Source organism: Ammospiza caudacuta, chromosome 19, assembly GCF_027887145.1.
Source record: "Ammospiza caudacuta isolate bAmmCau1 chromosome 19, bAmmCau1.pri, whole genome shotgun sequence".
Classification (NCBI taxonomy): domain Eukaryota; kingdom Metazoa; phylum Chordata; class Aves; order Passeriformes; family Passerellidae; genus Ammospiza; species Ammospiza caudacuta.
This window is the reverse complement of record NC_080611.1, coordinates 5,685,405-5,703,276: the sequence shown is the minus strand read 5'-3', so window position 1 is coordinate 5,703,276 and position 17,872 is coordinate 5,685,405. Positions and strand designations below refer to the sequence as shown.

At 41.5% G+C, this 17,872-nt stretch overlaps 2 protein-coding genes across 3 annotated transcripts in view; one reads left to right on the top strand and one right to left on the bottom strand.

Moving 5' to 3' along the window:
* The window catches only part of B3GNTL1 (UDP-GlcNAc:betaGal beta-1,3-N-acetylglucosaminyltransferase like 1), a 106,847-nt gene that overhangs the window by 85,647 nt on the left and 3,328 nt on the right, over positions 1 to 17,872 (top strand). For both annotated transcript variants that reach the window (XM_058817552.1, XM_058817553.1), the window contains 4 exons: positions 5,113 to 5,248; positions 12,651 to 12,719; positions 13,844 to 13,918; positions 16,350 to 16,436. In XM_058817552.1, the coding sequence (XP_058673535.1) occupies positions 5,113 to 5,248; positions 12,651 to 12,719; positions 13,844 to 13,918; positions 16,350 to 16,430 (361 nt within the window). In that variant the 3' untranslated portion in view covers positions 16,431 to 16,436. The remainder of the gene's footprint in view (positions 1 to 5,112; positions 5,249 to 12,650; positions 12,720 to 13,843; positions 13,919 to 16,349; positions 16,437 to 17,872) is intronic.
* Positions 16,737 to 17,872, bottom strand: part of TBCD (tubulin folding cofactor D) — a 122,340-nt gene continuing 121,204 nt past the window's right edge. Inside the window, exon 40 of the mRNA XM_058817550.1 lies at positions 16,737 to 17,741. Coding sequence (XP_058673533.1) covers positions 17,730 to 17,741 — 12 coding nt within the window. The 3' untranslated portion in view covers positions 16,737 to 17,729. The remainder of the gene's footprint in view (positions 17,742 to 17,872) is intronic.

The following is a 17,872-nucleotide window of genomic DNA, read 5'->3' as shown; positions in this document are numbered from 1 at the left end:
TATGAATGTTCTCATTGTCATTTCATCCAAAGTCTGTGATGGATACCTGCTGGATTTTGAGAAACTTCTCTCAGCTAGGAATTCACAGCACAAAATCCCACTTTTCATATCTCTTGCATCTAAATCACTTTATTTGGTGTTGTACCCTAGGGCTGTGTGTACTCAGTGCTGCATGGCCACATTAAATTGATGTGAGACCATAGCAGAGTTTAGAGTGAGGAATACTGGAGTAAAAAGTCTAATGTATAATAAAAACATGTTAAAATTCATAGATTATTATCTTGCCAAAGGGGAGAGAAAGGAACTGTATATACAACAATACCTCACTGCGAGATGAAAGTGAGCTTGAATTGAGGTGAGCAATAAAAAATTGCACTTGTCTTTAGGTGGTGCAGCTCATGAAGACAGGTGGTTGGGGCATGCACTAATCCTTGGAGCAGTTTACAAGTTTTTAGTCAAGAAAAATTTAATACATGTGGAAAAGAGGGCTTGTACTTTCTGTCCAAGATCTGAGCAATTCCCTCTTACACAGAAAAGGTGAAGTGCACCTTCAGTAATTTCAGTTCCCCTGTGCTCAGAATGAGCATGATGCTGCTCTGCAGGAATAAGCAGAATTACATAATCTATTGAAAACATCTGGTTTCAGGCACTGGAAGCTTCCAGTGTCATCTGAGCGAAGAGGAACAGGCATTAGTGTGAAACACACATTTGGCTGTTTCAGAGGTGCTCTGAGGCCAGGTCTTGGATCTGTGGTGAGCACAGGAATGCCTCCTTCATTTCCTGCACAATCACACACAGCCAAAAATAGGCAGGAGAGAGGAATAACCTACTCCTGTAGAGCTGAAATTAAGATGAGGTCAACTGCATTTTTATCTTCTATGCTTGCATTTGGCACTTCAATTAAACATGGAAACTAATGACCTCATTAGATTCTTGAAAAGTAAATGCCATTAACATTGATAGTCTCTGTCTCTCTTAATAAGCCTTTCATGAAAAATAGGCCACAATGCAAACCATGCCTCAGCTAATGACCCGTGACCTGAAGATGAACCCAGACATTAATAGAACCTATTAACAGTGTAAATGTAATAACTCAGTGGGACGATATAGTCCAGCAATTAATAAGTTCACATGAAGTTCAACAGAACAACAACGGCAAGAAAAATCAGTTTATTCACCAGTATGGCCAAGGTTCAAACAGGATTTATTTCTGAATTTCCTGTGGATGGTAAGGGCCTTGAATTCTGCAGCAAAAGCTGTAAGGGATTTGCTTTTTCAGCTCTCACTGTAGTGATGAAGTTCTCTGGTTTATCGATCAGGTGAGATTCACCTCTCATCCAGAACTCTCTTACCCTGCCATCAATAAAAGGGCCCTGGAAGAGGATGCTCACTTGGGCAGCTCCTCTTCCTGCCTGGTGTTACCTGAGCACCGTGCAGGGCCAGCACAGGGAGAAAAGGTCAGATTTATGGATCTATAGGATTTCTGTGGATGGCAGTCCGTGCCTAAAATTCCAGTACTGTTCAGGATATTGGGCTTGTATTTCTGCATTGCTCAAGTACTTGTCCATCTGTCTTTGCTCTGTGGATTCACTTATGTGGCCTCACTGGGGGAAAGGAGGGGAAAGGCAGTGCAACAATATGGCGAGGTTTGACTGAGCTCAGACATTAAATCATGTTGCTTTTATTGTCACATTATCTTTCATTTCAAAATAGGAGTAGAGCAGATGTTTCTTGACTCCTGTAGTCAGTCAGTAGGGTCACCACACATTTTTAACAGAGCTCCATTGTTGCATTACTTGGGTGGATGGTCTGGTAATAACTACTTGGGGCTGAGGAACACACGGTGTAGTCATTCTCACCCTCTGCATGAATACCCTCGTTTCACTCCTGCAGGATTTTGGCTCCTCTTCTTCCTCCCAGGCTCCATAACTGATGAGCATTGAGGGGCCAGGGCAAGTGAGATCTTAGGAAAATTATGTGAGCCTCAAAAATGACATTTCGAGTGGAAATACGCCTAACATTTCTTTTACAAAGTTGTAACAAAATGAAAGGAATGGGGGAAATTATGTATTTCAAGATTTGGGGTCAAGAAAGAGCGTTAGGATACGGGAACAAATTTGTACATTGAGAAGAATTTTGTCCCACCTTCTGGCTGAGGAAAATCTTGTGAACTGAATGCAGGCTTGGACATGGCACTAAAGGCTGCTGCAAATTGCTTACTCTAATCTTTTGTGAGATAGGTAGGAAAAGCTGTCTTGATTTGGAGTTGATGCAGAGTAATAATACCTCCTTGGTTTTGCTGGTGGCTGTGAATATGTAATAATGCATAATCTGAAAATAGCTGTGAGAATCATCTCTGAGTAGTGGTTTGTACAACTTCTGGATCGTTTCAGGCATTTTCTTTAATTACCCTTTGCACGTTGCTGCAGCTCCTGTCTGCTGCACCTGCACTGGCTGCTGAAGGATGGGAAAATGGCATTCCCTTATCCCTCCAGGCAGGAATCCCAGTTATCTCTTCTGAAAACATCAAAAAAAAAAAAAAATTAAAAAAAATTTTAAGAAGTGGCAACTTAGGTGAAGCGGAAACCTGAAGGGAATAACCGAAACTCTCTCCTCTGACACCTGTAAGCTCCCTTTGCCCCAGCCTGTGGGATTGTTTGTGCACAGGGAGTTCTCACAAAGATGAAGCCTCTGAGTGTCACTCCAAATTCTCCCCTCAGTTCTGTGTTTATCTGGTATCTCACCTTGCACTGTTAAAAGTATTTCAGGGTTAAATCAAAACTTCAAAGTGTTTGATAGAACTTACTTTTTTCATTGAAAACACACGATATGGAGGTGTGAGTGCCACTGTGATATTTTATGAAAAATCCCTTTGCCAGGATTTTTCTCCTGAGAAGCCTCAGAAAAGAAATGTAAACAATAATTATCTGATTGCTTGGAATCCGTGGTTTGGAGGTTGCTTACCAACAGGTGCATCTTTGATTGGTTTCATGTTAATTGCTTTTAATTAATGACCAATCCCAGTCCAGCTTTGTTGGGACAGGTCAGTCACTGGTTTTTATTATCATTCTTGTCTAGCCTTCTGATGTCTCCTTTCTCTTTCTTTAGTATAGTTTTAGTATATAATTTTCTTTTCATATCATCATATCATATCATATCATCATCATCCTTCTGAGAACTTGAAGTCAATTCTCATCTCTCACCTCGTCCTGGGGACCCTCACAACACCACAACAATGTGAGCTTCAAATGCTTTTCTATGGGCATTGTCATAAGAATGGCTCATAGTGATGCAAGCAAAAAATCCCAACTGCTGGGTATACTGGCTTTGTTTTTACAACCCACAGTACATATTTAAGAAAGGTTTTTATTGTTGTTAAATGAAGCTGTCTGACAATATTCTTGTGGTTGAACAACAACCCAATTAATTTGGAGTTTAATACCTTTCCTACCCTTTTATTTCAGAGTGCAGTTCTCTTACAAGCTTTCCCCACTTGCTTTTCCAGGATAACATTGATAGGTGAGATGAGTCAGTAAATCTCCTTAAATCTCCCTCAGTCTGAAATCTTCATGGGTGATTAACAACTCTGAGACTTGGTCTGATTGAATTTTACCTCAGTAGGGCACTGAAGGTCTCATGGCCACCACAAACTGTCTGGAAGAACCAACACTGCTGTGCTGGGACCTCTATCTCCATTAAATAAAAACATATTTTATAAGCCTGGAGGTAGATTGCAGTGTTTGCACTGCACCTAGAAATTAGTTACAGGTTCTTTTCATGCCTTGTAAGGCTGCCTGGTTTTTTACTTTAGTTTCCTTAATGTTGTAAACTCAAGTGGAAAAGAAACTTGCCAGTGCCACTCAAGCCAACAGAAGAGATTCTGAAGATCCTTTGGAATGTAATATGGTGTTATCCTTCTGAAGTCACATTTCAAAGGAAAATCACTTTTAAAAGCTTTCCATTTATGTGCAAAGCAATAATCTTCCTTTTTAGAAGCACGCAGAAATTCTAGTAAAGTGATCCTGGAAAAATACTTGACCTTCATATTTTGTTCCTTAAACTTTCCTTTGGGACTGCAGTATGCTCTCATGAACATGGAAAAAGGCAAGTGTCAAAGGATGCCAGCAGCAGTTAAAGCTTTGCAGCAGGGAATGCATCTTGTGGTTGCATTAGAAGAGATTCTTGATCAAATCCAAAATTTTCTTTTTCCCCATTAGTTGAAATGCTGGTGCAGAGCCATCATCCTTGGAGCTGTGAGGAAATTCTATTTGTGCTCGAGGTCTTTTCCAAGTTATCAGAGCAGGGTCAGTGATGAAGTGCTGAGTAGGATCTGGCTGTGCTGAAGTGAAGTGGGGTCCCTGGGTCCCATGAGGGTTGTGTGGCCTTCAGAACAGAACTGGGGCTGTGAAGGAATGATGCAAATAAGAAAATGGAAAACTTCACTTGAAAATTGCCTTAAATAAGGAGACACCACTGGGGGTTCATCAGAATTCCCTGGGAAAGAAAGTTACAGCTCAAGGTGCCTCGTTCAAGAGATATATGTTACACAAAGTTTCATTTGTCAAATTGAGGAAATCAGTTTATTCTCTTTAGGAAACTGTTTGATAAGTCTGAGGTGGGTTCATAGTTAATGAATATTAAACGAATGCTGGAAATAAAGCAGATGTTTTTAACAACAGGCAGTTTTCTTTAATTCATGATAAATGTTGCAATCTTAAATATTACATTAAGGGTAGAACACACTCAAACATGAAAAAAGCTGTGGTTGTCCAAGTGGATTTGCCAGTTGGGAGAAATGGACCGTGAACAAACTGCTTTCCTTGACATTGTTTTCTCTTTCTGAGAACCTGTGTTGAACTTGTGGAAGATGTCAGCAGCTCTTCAGTGTCTAAGGCTGTAAACTGACCAAATGTTTTTTATCTGAGAACTTCCGCAGAATTTCTTTTCTGCATTTCCCTCAGAAATTTCCAATTTAATGTTCTGATGTGATTTTAATTTTTTTGGTATTATATGAATCCTTTTTGTCAGGTTTACCTGTAGGTGAGTGTGTACATGTGCACATAGCTCTATAATAATGCTAAAACAGAATCTGCCCTTTTTCCAACTCTCCAGGGAAACCATCTGGAATCACCGAGTCAGGTTCCTTGAGGACAGAGTCCTGAGCTCCTGGACATCATTCACCATTTGGAATGCTGGCAAGCAAGGCAAGAAACTCTACAGAAGCTTGTCACCAGCTAATCAGCAAAAGGTGAGCTGGAAAGTGACATTTGTACAAACCCACTTCTTCTTCTTCATATTCTTTTAATCTAACCCAGCAAATTCTCATAAGGTATTTTGTCCCCAAAGTACGAGGTTGATACTTAATATAAATTTAGGCAATTCTCAATATTCTGTGTGATGTATTTCTTCTTTTAAAATGCCATGATATTTTATTTAGAGCTTATGGTGGGCAGGGAGAGCAAGAAAAGCACCATGTCCCTGCTAAGCACAGTAGTAGGTGAGACACAGCTGTAGTAGGCAGGTACTCAGGTGAGTAGAGCAGCTCTTTATTTGGGTTGTGAACTCTTTATTTGGGTGCTGAACTGCCTTGTCCAGAGTCATCCATGCCTGTGTAATATTTGCCCAGTTCCAAAGTGGATACTGGGCACGTCCCTGATCATTGTGAGTCCCTTTGGAAAGGGACTGATTGCCAAAAAGGATTTGATTGCCAAAAAAAAAAAGGGTTTGGTGTGGGCTGAAAGGGTGAGCAGAAACTGCTGGACATGGCTGTCGCATTCACAGTCAGCTGAAAATGCTGGGATTTGGCAGTGGCAGATATTTCTCAGGATAGATTTGTCCAAGAGTCTAAATACCTTGTTTTTATAGCATTTTCTTGTGTGCAATAACTTTGTGTTAGATAAAGGCTTTAGGGCTAATGTCAAATGGCTGTTTCTTATAAAGAGCCACAGAACATTCATTTTATTGCTGCATGTGTTTTTCTTTTCTTAAGAATATGGATGGGAAGACAAAATGACAAATACATATAAAAACCTGATTAATGTTGTGGCCCTCAGACCACACACATATAAAAAAATAGAAGACATTTGTATACACACAGTTAGAATTACTGAATAGGCATGGGAGTAAATGTACAAAGCAAAAACTGAACTGAATTTCCTGTTTGATATTCCAGTGCCAATCCAGTGCCATCCCTCAGTCATTGCCATCATGTGGCAGTGGGTGACCTGGATGAAAAGATATTAAATTAATGAGTTGCTTTACTCAGAAAGGACAGACCTGTCCATTAAATATGATTTTTTATTTCTTGATTTATTATGACTGTTATATTCTGTATGTTATTTCATTATTATATATAATAATCATAATGACAATTATCTTTTATTTATATATATTAAAATCTAAAAAAGTATAAATCCAACTAAAATTAAGTTTAGGCAGAATATAGCTGTCTAAAGTTAATTTTAGTTGGTTTTATACTTTAAGTCAGTTTAGGCTTCTGAGATTTCACCTATGCTTTGTTTGTCTGCATACTTTTATTGAGGTGCAGAATTTCACCAGATGTCCTGACTGACTCTGGCTGCACTGTGGAGTCTCTGCAGGGTTGTTTTCTCAATTGGCACCAAGTACCTGCAGAAAACTTGGGACACAAATTCCTGGGACTAAAAAAAAAAGACCTCAAAAAAACCCTCCTACATACATCTATTATTTTGTAATTTTGAAACAAACCTGGACTGTACTAAATCCTCAGGAAGAGAATTAAATAATTTGAACTGTCAGGTTTAGGGTGTGTAAGAAAACATCTTTTTCAAGAAGAAAATAATGTTTCTAGTATTTTTAGAACCTGGTAAACAAAGCAATTGCATTTCTTCTGCTGACAGGATCTCTGTGGGATGTTGAAAAGCCCAGCTCTGCCCTGTGCCAAAGAGAATTGTTTCTTAGAAAACAAAATTCAGGCAATTCCAGGAAGCAGCAGTCTGTCTATGTTCATACTCACTAACAAATTATTACTTTAGTTTGTTTGGGAAACAGTGTGAATGTGAGCTGTGGTTATGTTAAAAGAGAAAAGGACACCTCAGCAATTCTTTTCCCTCAGCCATCTGTATACTGAATATTAAAGTGATGCTTTGTCTCCCAAGGAGTCAGGCAAAAATCCAAGGCTCAGGATTTTTGCTAAACAGCAACACACGAAAAAAATTATTCCACTAGTAGGTTTTTTTATGAATTAATTACCATGATCTCAGTATTCTTAGGGAAATTCTGCTTCCTGGCTGTCCCCTTCTTGATTCGCTCTGCTGACAGTGGTTCAGTATTAGCATTTCTGCAAGAATGAAGTCAAACAGGCCTTTTTTTGTTTAAGACACATCCGTTGTGTCTATAATTTGCAGCTGAAGATGGAAACCAAATGTTTTTTGGGATGCTCCATGTGCCTGGAGGGTTTCTTAGCTGTCTTGTCTGCTCTTTCATTCTCCATCAGACTTCAGCTAAAAGGAGAACTTGAGCTTTAACATCTCGTGTCATTTCCGATGGCTGAAAATAGAGTTCCAGTGGCTCATGGAAAAGCAGGGGAAAGGCCCAAATAAGCATCAGCTCATTAGTGGGCTGGAAACAGTGCTTGTACACAGCCAGGCCATGCCATTCCTCTGTGACAACAGAAAAAGTCTTTTGAAGGCCCTTTTCCCTGGCTCATCGACCATTTAAAATCATCCATTGGGTTCCCTCTGCCTTTTTCCAAGGGCAGCATCACCAAACCTTGTGTTGCAGCTCTGGTCCTTCAGCTCATCCCCACAGCAAAGAAATGTTCAAATTTGGCAGCATTTTAACCATTCTGAAAGTGTGTGAGTGGCACTGTCAGGGCATGAAAATCAAAGAAATATGAATAAAGAGGAGAATGTTGCACCCACCTCTACAGTGGAATGGCAGTGTGGAAGCAAGTTAAAAGCCTCCAGAACAAGGAAGGAGATGAAATTTGAAAGTTGCAGTTAAATCCAGGTATAAAACATGACATGGGGTAAATCAAGGCTTCATTTTGGGATGTAGTGAACGCTTCTTGGCCAGGAATACTCCCTGTTGTTTCCATGTGGGAGGAAGAGCTTTTTGCAAGCTCTGTTTTGCCAGCACAGAGCTGTGCACACCCAAAAGGTGCCTGGCACACTCAGATTTCCTCTGCAGGGATGAGTCTCTGGCAGTGAGGTCCCTATGAAGGCAGGTGTGTGTTGTACATAACAAGGGAAATGTTTTATATCCAGTGTTTAGCAGCTGATTTTGCATGTTGGATTCTGGTGTTAAAATTCTCCATTGATTTTGTTGTGGGTATGTGCAAAAAGGGGAAGCTGCTGCTGTTTTCAGTGGAATGGTGTCTAAATGGAATAATGAAATTCATTCTTGGGATTTAAGGATACCCTTAGCTTCTGTCCTGGCTGTAGTGCTAAAGAGGTGAAATAAAAGCAGCTCCTGGCACAGAAAATCAGAAAATCACTCAGATTGTGGCTGGTGCTTGCTGGTTCCATGGCATGGCAGAAGCTGTTCATGCCCCCGTGTCCTTATCCTGTTTTTTCATTAGCTGTATCTATGTGAACTTGCATTGTGATGCTTTCAGTTGCTTTGTTTTGACATGAATGGCCAAAATTGATTTTGCTTTTGCAGAGATGTATATTAACATGCTCCTGTTGCACTTTCTACAAGCTTCAATGAAAGAATTATAAATAGAAGAATTAACAGGGTTCACTAGAAGTTTAAAACAGATGGGAGATTCCACGAGATGGGGAGGGAACGCAGCAGGGAAGATCTCAGTAGGATTTTGCAGGTTGTCTCTGGATTTTGCTCAGTGGGATTTTGCAGGTTGTGTCTTTGGAGGTGACTCTGAGACACCAGCTGATGTAAGGAGGAGGGAGAAGTCCCAGTGTGCAGGTGACCATTTATTGGAAGGGTTTTCCAGTTTTCTGTCAGGTTCCACTCAGTTATTCACTCTCCCATGTGGAACTTGCCTCTCATGTCCTTCCAGACCTGAGAATGTGCTGATCTCAGGTTGTTGCTTTCTGTAAATGGCTGTTACAGACCACAGGTGAAAACAAAATCCTGTGAAGATCATTCACCATAAAAGGACATCATTAGGGTGATGAAACCTTTCAGTTTTTCCATTATGAAATCTGAGTGGAATGGGAAGTGTGAGCAAACACTGTCTGCAGTACCCAACCAGTCACACAGGAAAAAACAATTAAACTGTTGTGCAATCCCAGCAGAGCTCCAGCAGGCAGGAACTCCCAGCTGCACCCCAAGGCTCCCTTCTGTCCCTGCTGCTCCTGCTGGCACTGGAGGAGGATGTGCTGCCTTTAAACTCCTTTCCCCAGGGAGGTCTGATAGCCCCAGCCTGGCCCTGCTGAGCCCCTGTGTTTATGAGGAAGAGCAGCCAGAAAAGGGCTTTTATCTTCCTCAAACGTGTCATCCCCTAGCAGAGGTTGTTTCTGAGTTGGTATCTTATCTTTTGAGCAATGTAAACTTTCTATTTGGAGGGAGAAGGCAATTTCTCCTTTTCCCCTTACACTGCTGTTAGTGGAAGTTGCAGTCCATATTTATAAAAATTACTTACAGTAGTTCCTTAGCTTGCCTGTAGCAAGCTCCTCCAGTTTTGAGCTGAGAGAATTAGCAGTGTCCTTTCCTTTAGAATTTTTGTAATTGTGCAGATTTTTATACATGTTTAAAACAAAAACGTGTAATAATTCATATATTTTAGTAACACTGAAGTGTGGTCTCAGGACTCAGTGTGTCATACTGCCAAAGAGTAATTTTGCTAAAAGGGGAGGCTGGAAAAAAGCAAATTGAGACTCCTTTATGGCTTTATAATTCATGGTTTCTCACAGGGAGACAGGAGTTCGTGTGTGCATAGATGTTCTTCATAAAAGCTACAAGAAAGAAGGCCATTAATGCAGGAAAATAAATAGGTGTCTCTGGGTTTATCCTGATAGTGTATAAAGTAAATAACTCCCATAAGCCTGATGCCCTGGCTTCTCCTTGTAGGATAAACAACTGTGCCTAAGTCCTGTATTTAGACTCCAAACACAGCTTTGCTTTAATTGGAAAATAAATAGTGTGTGTCAGAAAAAGAGTTGCCTTACATTTTGGCCACCCACATGGTGTGCAGGCTGCAGAAAAATCACCCATTCAGGTCTGACCTGTTTGTTACTACTGTAAATACCAGGTCTGAGCTGCCTGAGCCCATTGGGAATTATACAGGGAAATACCTCAGTGATAACAAAAAGGGTTTGAGCTCTTTCCATCAAAAAGGGAAATTTGTCACAGGCTCATCTGTGTTCTTTTTTTCACTGAGGGGTTTGTGTGGGGTGTTCTGGGGACTGGAAAGGGCAGAGTTTTCTACACCCAGAAACAGGAGTGATGGAGTGAGAGGGAGAGCTGGAATTAATGGCAATTTAGTGATACAAGGTGTGTCTTTGGAGGGAGACTGTTTACAAGGGGATGTAGTGACAGGACAAGGAGAAATGGTTTTAAACTGACAGAGATTGAGATTAGATATTGGGAAGAAATTGATTCCTGCTGAGAGTCCAGGCACCACTCAGGGGTTTCTGTTAACTGGGTAATAACACACTGAGGGTGAACAGTGAGACTTTCCAGCACAGATCTTGCAGCTGAATTCTCAGGTAGTGACAGAGAATTGTAAATAGAACTTCACTTCACCTTGTGTGATAAGTTTTGGTGGTTTATTTCGGTTTTTATTATCTATAAGAGCATAATCAGCTCAAAAAATAACTTCATTTATTGGACAGTAAATCAACGTATTGTACTTTGTTCCTAGAACTCTCTTGGGTTGACATTGAAGGCATATCTTGCTAAATATTGTTTATTATGATCACAGCTTCCAGGACAGTAAAACACAAGTGGTAGAACTGAGATTTGCTGAATATTGGAGAATTTTAAAGGTGGTTAGCACAGAATTAAGAGAATACATGCAGGGAATTTATCTTCCCACAGTGACTTGTACTGGTTCCCTTCATGTACACACACATTTATAAATCTCTGTGTGTGTACACATCCACACCATCTGATTTTGCAGCTACCCCAAAGCATTGCAGTGGTCATGGAAATGGGGCCAGGGATGTAAAGTGGATCAATCTGTGAATGAGCTGCTTGTGTGTGTCCATCTAACCCAGCTGCACCAGCCACAAACACCTTGTACAATCTCCAGCACCTTCCTGAATTCCCTCCTTCCCTTCTGTTCCCATTCCAGTACTACCACAGGGTTCATGTCCTTCATACAATCCCTGCATCAGAGCAAATTTTCAGCGTGCCCTTGATGTGATTCCTCACTCACTCAGCCCCAGAGTGCAAATTCCATATTTCCTTAATGTTCTGTTCTTCTTTTGGTGCCTGTTTTGTCTTCTCCAGGTCTCCCTGTGTCTCTCTAAGGGGTTCCAAGGACTGTCCCTGCCCAGTTTATCCCCTCATTTCCCTCATTGCTTTGGACACTGGTGCTTTGCAGCCTTATTTGCAGTCCCTTGATAGTTTTGTTTGCATTCTCTTGCCATTGATGTTTAATGAAGGAAGTGGTATGGTATTAGAAAAACCCTCTACACAAACAGAATGAGGTCACTTTAGGTAAAAGAAAACCATCTAAATCACAGGAAGAAAATGTGTGAGAGAGATTTTAGACACGGAAAGCCAGCCAGCCTCTTCAGCCTTCTCTAACTTAATAAATTAATAAACAGCTGTTTGGCTTTTCAGATTTTCTCAGCAGTAAGTGTTGTTAATCAATTTTTAATGCAGCAATTAAAAAGATATGAAAGCTGCTATCCAGCTTTCACCAGAATAATTGATTTCTGTATGACCTGAACTATCTCAACTGTTCTGCTTCAGCATAAGAGCTCCATGTAGATAATATGAATAGATCCAACAGAAGTCAGAAAAAACATAGCCATGTTTATTTTAAAAAGTCTTCCAAAATGTTCCTGGCAACCTAGTGACTCTCAAAAATTAGGCCCCTGTGTATTTTAGATGGCAGGCATTTATTCTGCCTGCATATTTATCATATTTATGAGGAATGCAAATAAAAACCCATCTGAAATATCTGGCACCTAGGGCTGCAAATAATGCTTTCATAACTCCAGTAAGAATAAGCAAAGTGAAGCAGTAATTATTTGTGTTTAAACATCAGATCTGCTGAGCTTTTCAGTTGAAATTGAAGTCCATAACCATAGGAATTGCCAGATTTGGTGTGCTGTGCCCTGGAATTGAGGCTGGTGTTGCAGAGCACCCAGAGCAGTGGTCCTGAGGTGTCTGGGGTACATCCCATGCTTGGGGGGGACAGGAAGAGAGAGGCTCTTATTGCATCTCATCCTGGGCTTTAGTGGAAGTGCCAAAATGAGGAAACTGATCTCTGGGATGAGTTTACTCCCTGAGGATGGGGTTGGTGCTGTTCCCTTATGCAGTCAGTGACTTAGATCAGAATGTGCTCATAGACACCTGCAGAATTTTCTCCACTCCTTGAGACAGACCCAGACAGGATTTAATCAGGGTTTAAGCTCCAAAGGAGGCCCAGGGTGCTTTGTCCTACTCCTGTTTCCATCCCATGCCTCAGCTCTGCTCACAGATACATTACAGGTGAAATGGGGTTACTGAAACATTCTGCTGCTGTTTTCCAGGTAACTGCATTTTGTGATGTTGATGAAAAGAAAATAACAAAAGGATACTACACCTATGAGGAGTCTGAGGTGAGTTACAGGCACTCTTGCATTCTTTATTGTGATCTAGAAGTGTCCTGAAGAATGTGATGAAGGAATTTGTCACTGATCTTGTAGTTGTGTAGCAGCTCATTTTGGTGGAGAGGCAGTGACAGAACATTGGAGGACATTGGAATGCAAACTGGAGCCAAGACTGTCAGCTTCACACCCAGTGAAGTCAGTTTAGAAAGACAAAAATGCTTATTCTGAAAGGATCCTGATGATGGGGTAAAACAGTCTTCACTGACAGGTGTGTCTTCTAAATGGGAGTGGAATTTGGTTTATGAAGGAACCCTCAAAATTGAAAATTTTCCAACTAATTATCTTGTGAATCAAATTACCCTGATGGGAGTGGGACTGAGGGAAGGAGGGACAGGAGGGACAGGAGGGCCCCTCCTCAGGTACAGCATGGAGGAACTGTACAATTCCATACTGGGAAAACACTGAGTGTTTGAGCTGCATGGCAGCAATTGGGATCAGCATTTCTGCCTGGAATTCTGAGGACTCACTGCCCAGCAGCTCAGTAATACTGTCAGTGTGACTGACACAGATCCTGGGCATTGGTCTTCCTAAGACAAACCCATTTTCTCAGATCAGCTGCAAAGATTGTACTGCAGCTGTTGTGAATCCTTAGAAAATCCTGCAGCTTGGATCTGTGCTGAACCCAGATGAGCTTTAGCCCTTTAACAGCTCCAGCAGGAGGGAGGGATCCTCCTCTGTCTCTGCCCTTGTGCCTGCTATGGTGCTGTCTGAGGGCACAGGAATGGATGCAGTTCACTAAAATAGCAAAAAATTAACCAAAAAAAGAGGAACAGTTTGTTATGGGACAAGCCATTGAAGCTGCACACATTGCCATCAGGTCAAAGAGGGAATTGTTTGGGAAAGGGCTGGAAGTAGAATTTGGAGGTGAGGAGGAAGCAGTGGAGCAGTGAGAGCTGCTCCTCTTGGGAACAGAAATTCAGATTTGGTGCAACTTCACACAACCACAGGCAGAGAATGAGCAAGCTCTCTTCAGCATCACAGCTCAACACATTTTCCCCCCTTTTTGAGTTTAGCAGCTCCTAAAACCAAGCTGGCAAGTAACCTGAATGCTTCTGTACCCCTTTCTCCTGCAGGAGAGACCAAAACCAAAAATTCCTGTGTGTCACTTCAGGGATGCAACTCCACCCTTTGTGATCTGTGTGAAGCTGGTGAGTCCCACCCTTGGCTTCACCTGCAGGAGCAGCATTTGCTCCTCAGGAAAATGAGTTTCTATTCACTGTAAGTGCCTTTTCCCAGAAGCTTTTGTTCTACTGAATGGCTTTTTTTAATCACACTGATTGTGCAGGGTATTTTGGGATTTAAATCAGCAGTATTGGGTAAAATTAAGAATAAGGAAAGGGACAACTTAATTAAGAATAAGAAAAGGAACAGCTTCTGTGAAGGGGCTGGATCTGTTGTACTTCTTTCCCCAATACCAAATATGCCCCCAATGAGCACATGCACTCAGCCTCCTTTGGGCCAAGAATTTTGCAGGCCCATGTATGGCAAAGGCTTTGGTTTTAAATCAGACCTTAAAAAGCATTTATTTTGGCCCTGCCAGTTCTGAAGCATTTTCTCTATCTGACTGTGGTAACTTATTTCAAGTAGTTTAATTGCCCTGATAATATAATTAGATGATAACCAGCAGTTCTTCTGCTGTTGTAACACAGGTTTAAAATAGCAAATACATTGCAGTGGTAAAAAACAATAGAAACCCTTTTGACAGCAACTAAAACCTGCAGCTCCACACAACACTGACATTGTAATGCTGGGCTGATCTCTTCAGGGATGGATCAGCTGGATCTCCTCTCCTCTGGTACAGCCTGATTTAACTTGGCACTCCCAGCCTCCTGATCAGCTCTGGGCTCAGAACTTGGGTTGTAAAGCCAGACTGGGAGTGCCTTGGGGCATTATCCTGTACTGCTGCTTGATAAACTCTTGGATCAGCAAGTACTATTACAACTAATTTAATTTTTCATACTGCATATAACAGTGGGTGGAAGTCCCCAGACAAAACATCTGTGCAACCTGTTCTGAAGCACATTTAATCTGTGAAGCCCTTACAATGAGACTATTATACAACATCTTGTCTGCAAACTCTGCTCTCTGACTGCAGTTGGGATTTCAGTCTATTTTTCCCCTCATGGCCACTGAGCATTTTCTGCTTGCTTATTCTTCACCAACCAAAGTTCATCACCATTTTCTGAAGAAGGAAGTGTGCTTTAAGGGGCTTTATTGGCTTTTATTTTGCTGTTCAAGGTAGGGGATTATTTTTCCTTTTGATACAGACAAAACCTGCATGTTCCTTTGCAGCTCTGAGAGGGTGATTTTGGAGATTAGATGTGTTTATTAAGTGGGCTGTTTACCAGAAGTGACTCTCTTGGCCATGTACTTGGAGCAGCATTGGCTCATTTATTTTTTCAGGCAGTTCCTCCCTTGTGAGCACTGGCATGGCTTTGGTACCAGAGCAAATCCTTCTGCAAGAAGCAGGCATCCTCTGATCTTTGCTCATTTTACAATGGCTTCACAGGCAGCTGGGGCTGGAATTCTGCTCTCTGTGTGTGAGTTTTTGCTGAAGAGAATCAAAGTGTGGCTTTAGCTGCTCAGGGCCACTTCACCCAAGGGTTTGTGCACCCTGTTTGCTCTTGCTTGGAGGTAAAAGCAAAATGCTTGGAAATGCTGCTTTGTGCCCTGCCTTGGCTTGGATTCCAACGGCTGGAAATGAAAGGGATTTTTATTTTTCTGTCACAGCAATTAAAGTAGTTTGACTGTATAAAGTTTTCAGAAAATTTGTAGTTAAATCTCTTATTGTACAGCCCTGCCTGGCTTTTCCTGTGCTTTGTGAATGGAAGATTTGTCTTTAACTCTCCCACTTAATTTAGCATCTGGACTCTTATGTGTTTTTTTTAAACCCTCTATAAAGCAGGTTATTTTTTTTCCACTCCTTCAGTTCCAGTTGGATTCCCTTTCTGTAACTTCCCATCTTAAACATTCACAGTTAAAACTTCACTCTTGCTGTTCTGGGCCAACCACACAAACATTAATTTTTTGGGGGAATTTTTTTTGGGACATTCCTTAAGATCAGTAATTCAGGATTGCAGGAAGTGCTCAGGAATGCTGAATTTGCCCTGTTTTCCTAATGACATCACTGAGGTTGCTCAAGGACCAAATGTAGCCAGTTCCTGTCCTGATAACTTGACTGGGGCTCAAAAGGAAACACCTTTAACTCTGCAGAGTACTTCATCTGCTTGATGAAGGGCTTGTTTTATCAGACAACCTAATCAGTGCTCAGAATCCACCCAAACCCCTTGTTTTGTCCATTTTCTGCCAATGTCAGAGTTGGCAAACACCAGAGCAGAGCTGGGCTGAGCAGCCTTTGTGTGCCCCAGAGCAGCACTGCACAGGGAGGAGCTCTCTGATATCCCCCCAACACTGATTTGAATGCTAAATTTTCAAAATACCCTGAATTTTTCAATAGAAACTTTCCTGGGCCTTTGGTTCTGCAAATGGAACTTTCTTTTCTGACCTAAAGAATCAGTGACCCCAACCTGCTACAGCCTGAAATGAGTTTGAGCTCATTTTCTTCTTCTTCCCTCACAGGACATGACAGGTGGAGCCTTTGAAACAAACCTGGCCACGCTGAACCTGAAGGAAGGGAAGGATTATTATCACTTTAACTAAAGCAAGGTGAGGCAGTGCTGCTCTCTGTGTGTCTGGGTGCAGGAAAACCAAACTCTTCAGGGGTTTAGAACTTTTTAGTCATTTGGGATTTGTTAATTTAATCTTTGGGCTGAGTAACCCCTTTGTAAGGGAGGTCACAGTTACACCAGAGTAATGCTGTGTGCATTACTTTTTACTGTGCACATTAGTAGTTATTACTGGGGTTTTTTTACTGTGTGCATTACTACTTTTACTGTTGCATATCACTCAGTTTGCTGGTAAATTGTGATTAACAGTCAGTGAGCTCCACTAATTCCAACTCCCAGTCCAGCTTGCAGGAATACTTAAGAAGTATTGAATAATCTAATTTATAGTTACTTTATTCAAAACCAAACAGCGTGTGAGCCAGCCAGGTTGGAAGTGAACACCTGAAGTTTGCAGCATTTGCATCACAGAGAAACTGGCTTGGTTTTAGCTTCTCTGCCTGAATTTTTCCTTCCTTTCACATTTGTAGAGATGTGTCTATACACACACATAGCCACTATTCTACTGTTGGGATTTAATTGCAGCCATAAAATAACAGTGTAATTACATTAGAATGTGGCCTCCCATCACATTGAGCTCACTAAAGATCAATTTCAGAGTGATTTCATTTTGTAGGGGTAAGAAATGAGCTGGAGTTCTGGCAGTCTGGAGTCTCCTAGCAGTCCTGGAGCTGCTTGAAGAACTGCCTCACCTTCTTCAAAACTGAGTTTACCACAAAACTAATTTATCTGAATTAGTTACATAAAGAGCTGTTAAGCTCTTTATTTGTTTAAAGCTGTGTATTTGCTTATTTGTTAAGAGAGGCTTTGACATCAGCTGAAGTGAAACCTGGATTTTTTTTGGTTAACTATGACATAGGAATAACAGACTTTTCCACAGGGACATTAGATGCTCAGGATGATTTCAGTATCACTGAGTGTTGCCATTCTCACCTCTGAAAAATCAATCTTGAAGAGATCAGTGCAGCAGGTCAGGTTTAATTCTTGCTGTGTGTACAAGCACAGGCTCCATTCAGGGAGGTACAAAACCCTGACACCAAACCAGACAGCTCAGAGCATGACAAGAACCTGCCAGACAGCAACATTAAAAACTGAAAACAAGGAATTTTTATCTTCTTCCTGTGGCACATGGGTGCTTTCAGGCAGGCTCTGCCTCTCCTGCCCAGCAGGGCAGTGCTCAGGTGTCAGGATGGATCAGGATGTCACAGCTCAGCCTCTTCCCACCCTGGATCCACTGAGCAGCTCCAGGACAGCCCAGCAGCAGGACCTGCTCTCCTCATGCTGAACTCTGCAGGGAGAAAGGGAAACGGAAGGGGAAAGGGAAAGGGAAAGGGAAAGGGAAACGAAAAGGAAAAAGAAAAAAGGGAAAAAAGGGAAAAAAGGGAAAGTCACTTGGAGCAGGCAGCCGCCCTGCTCCCC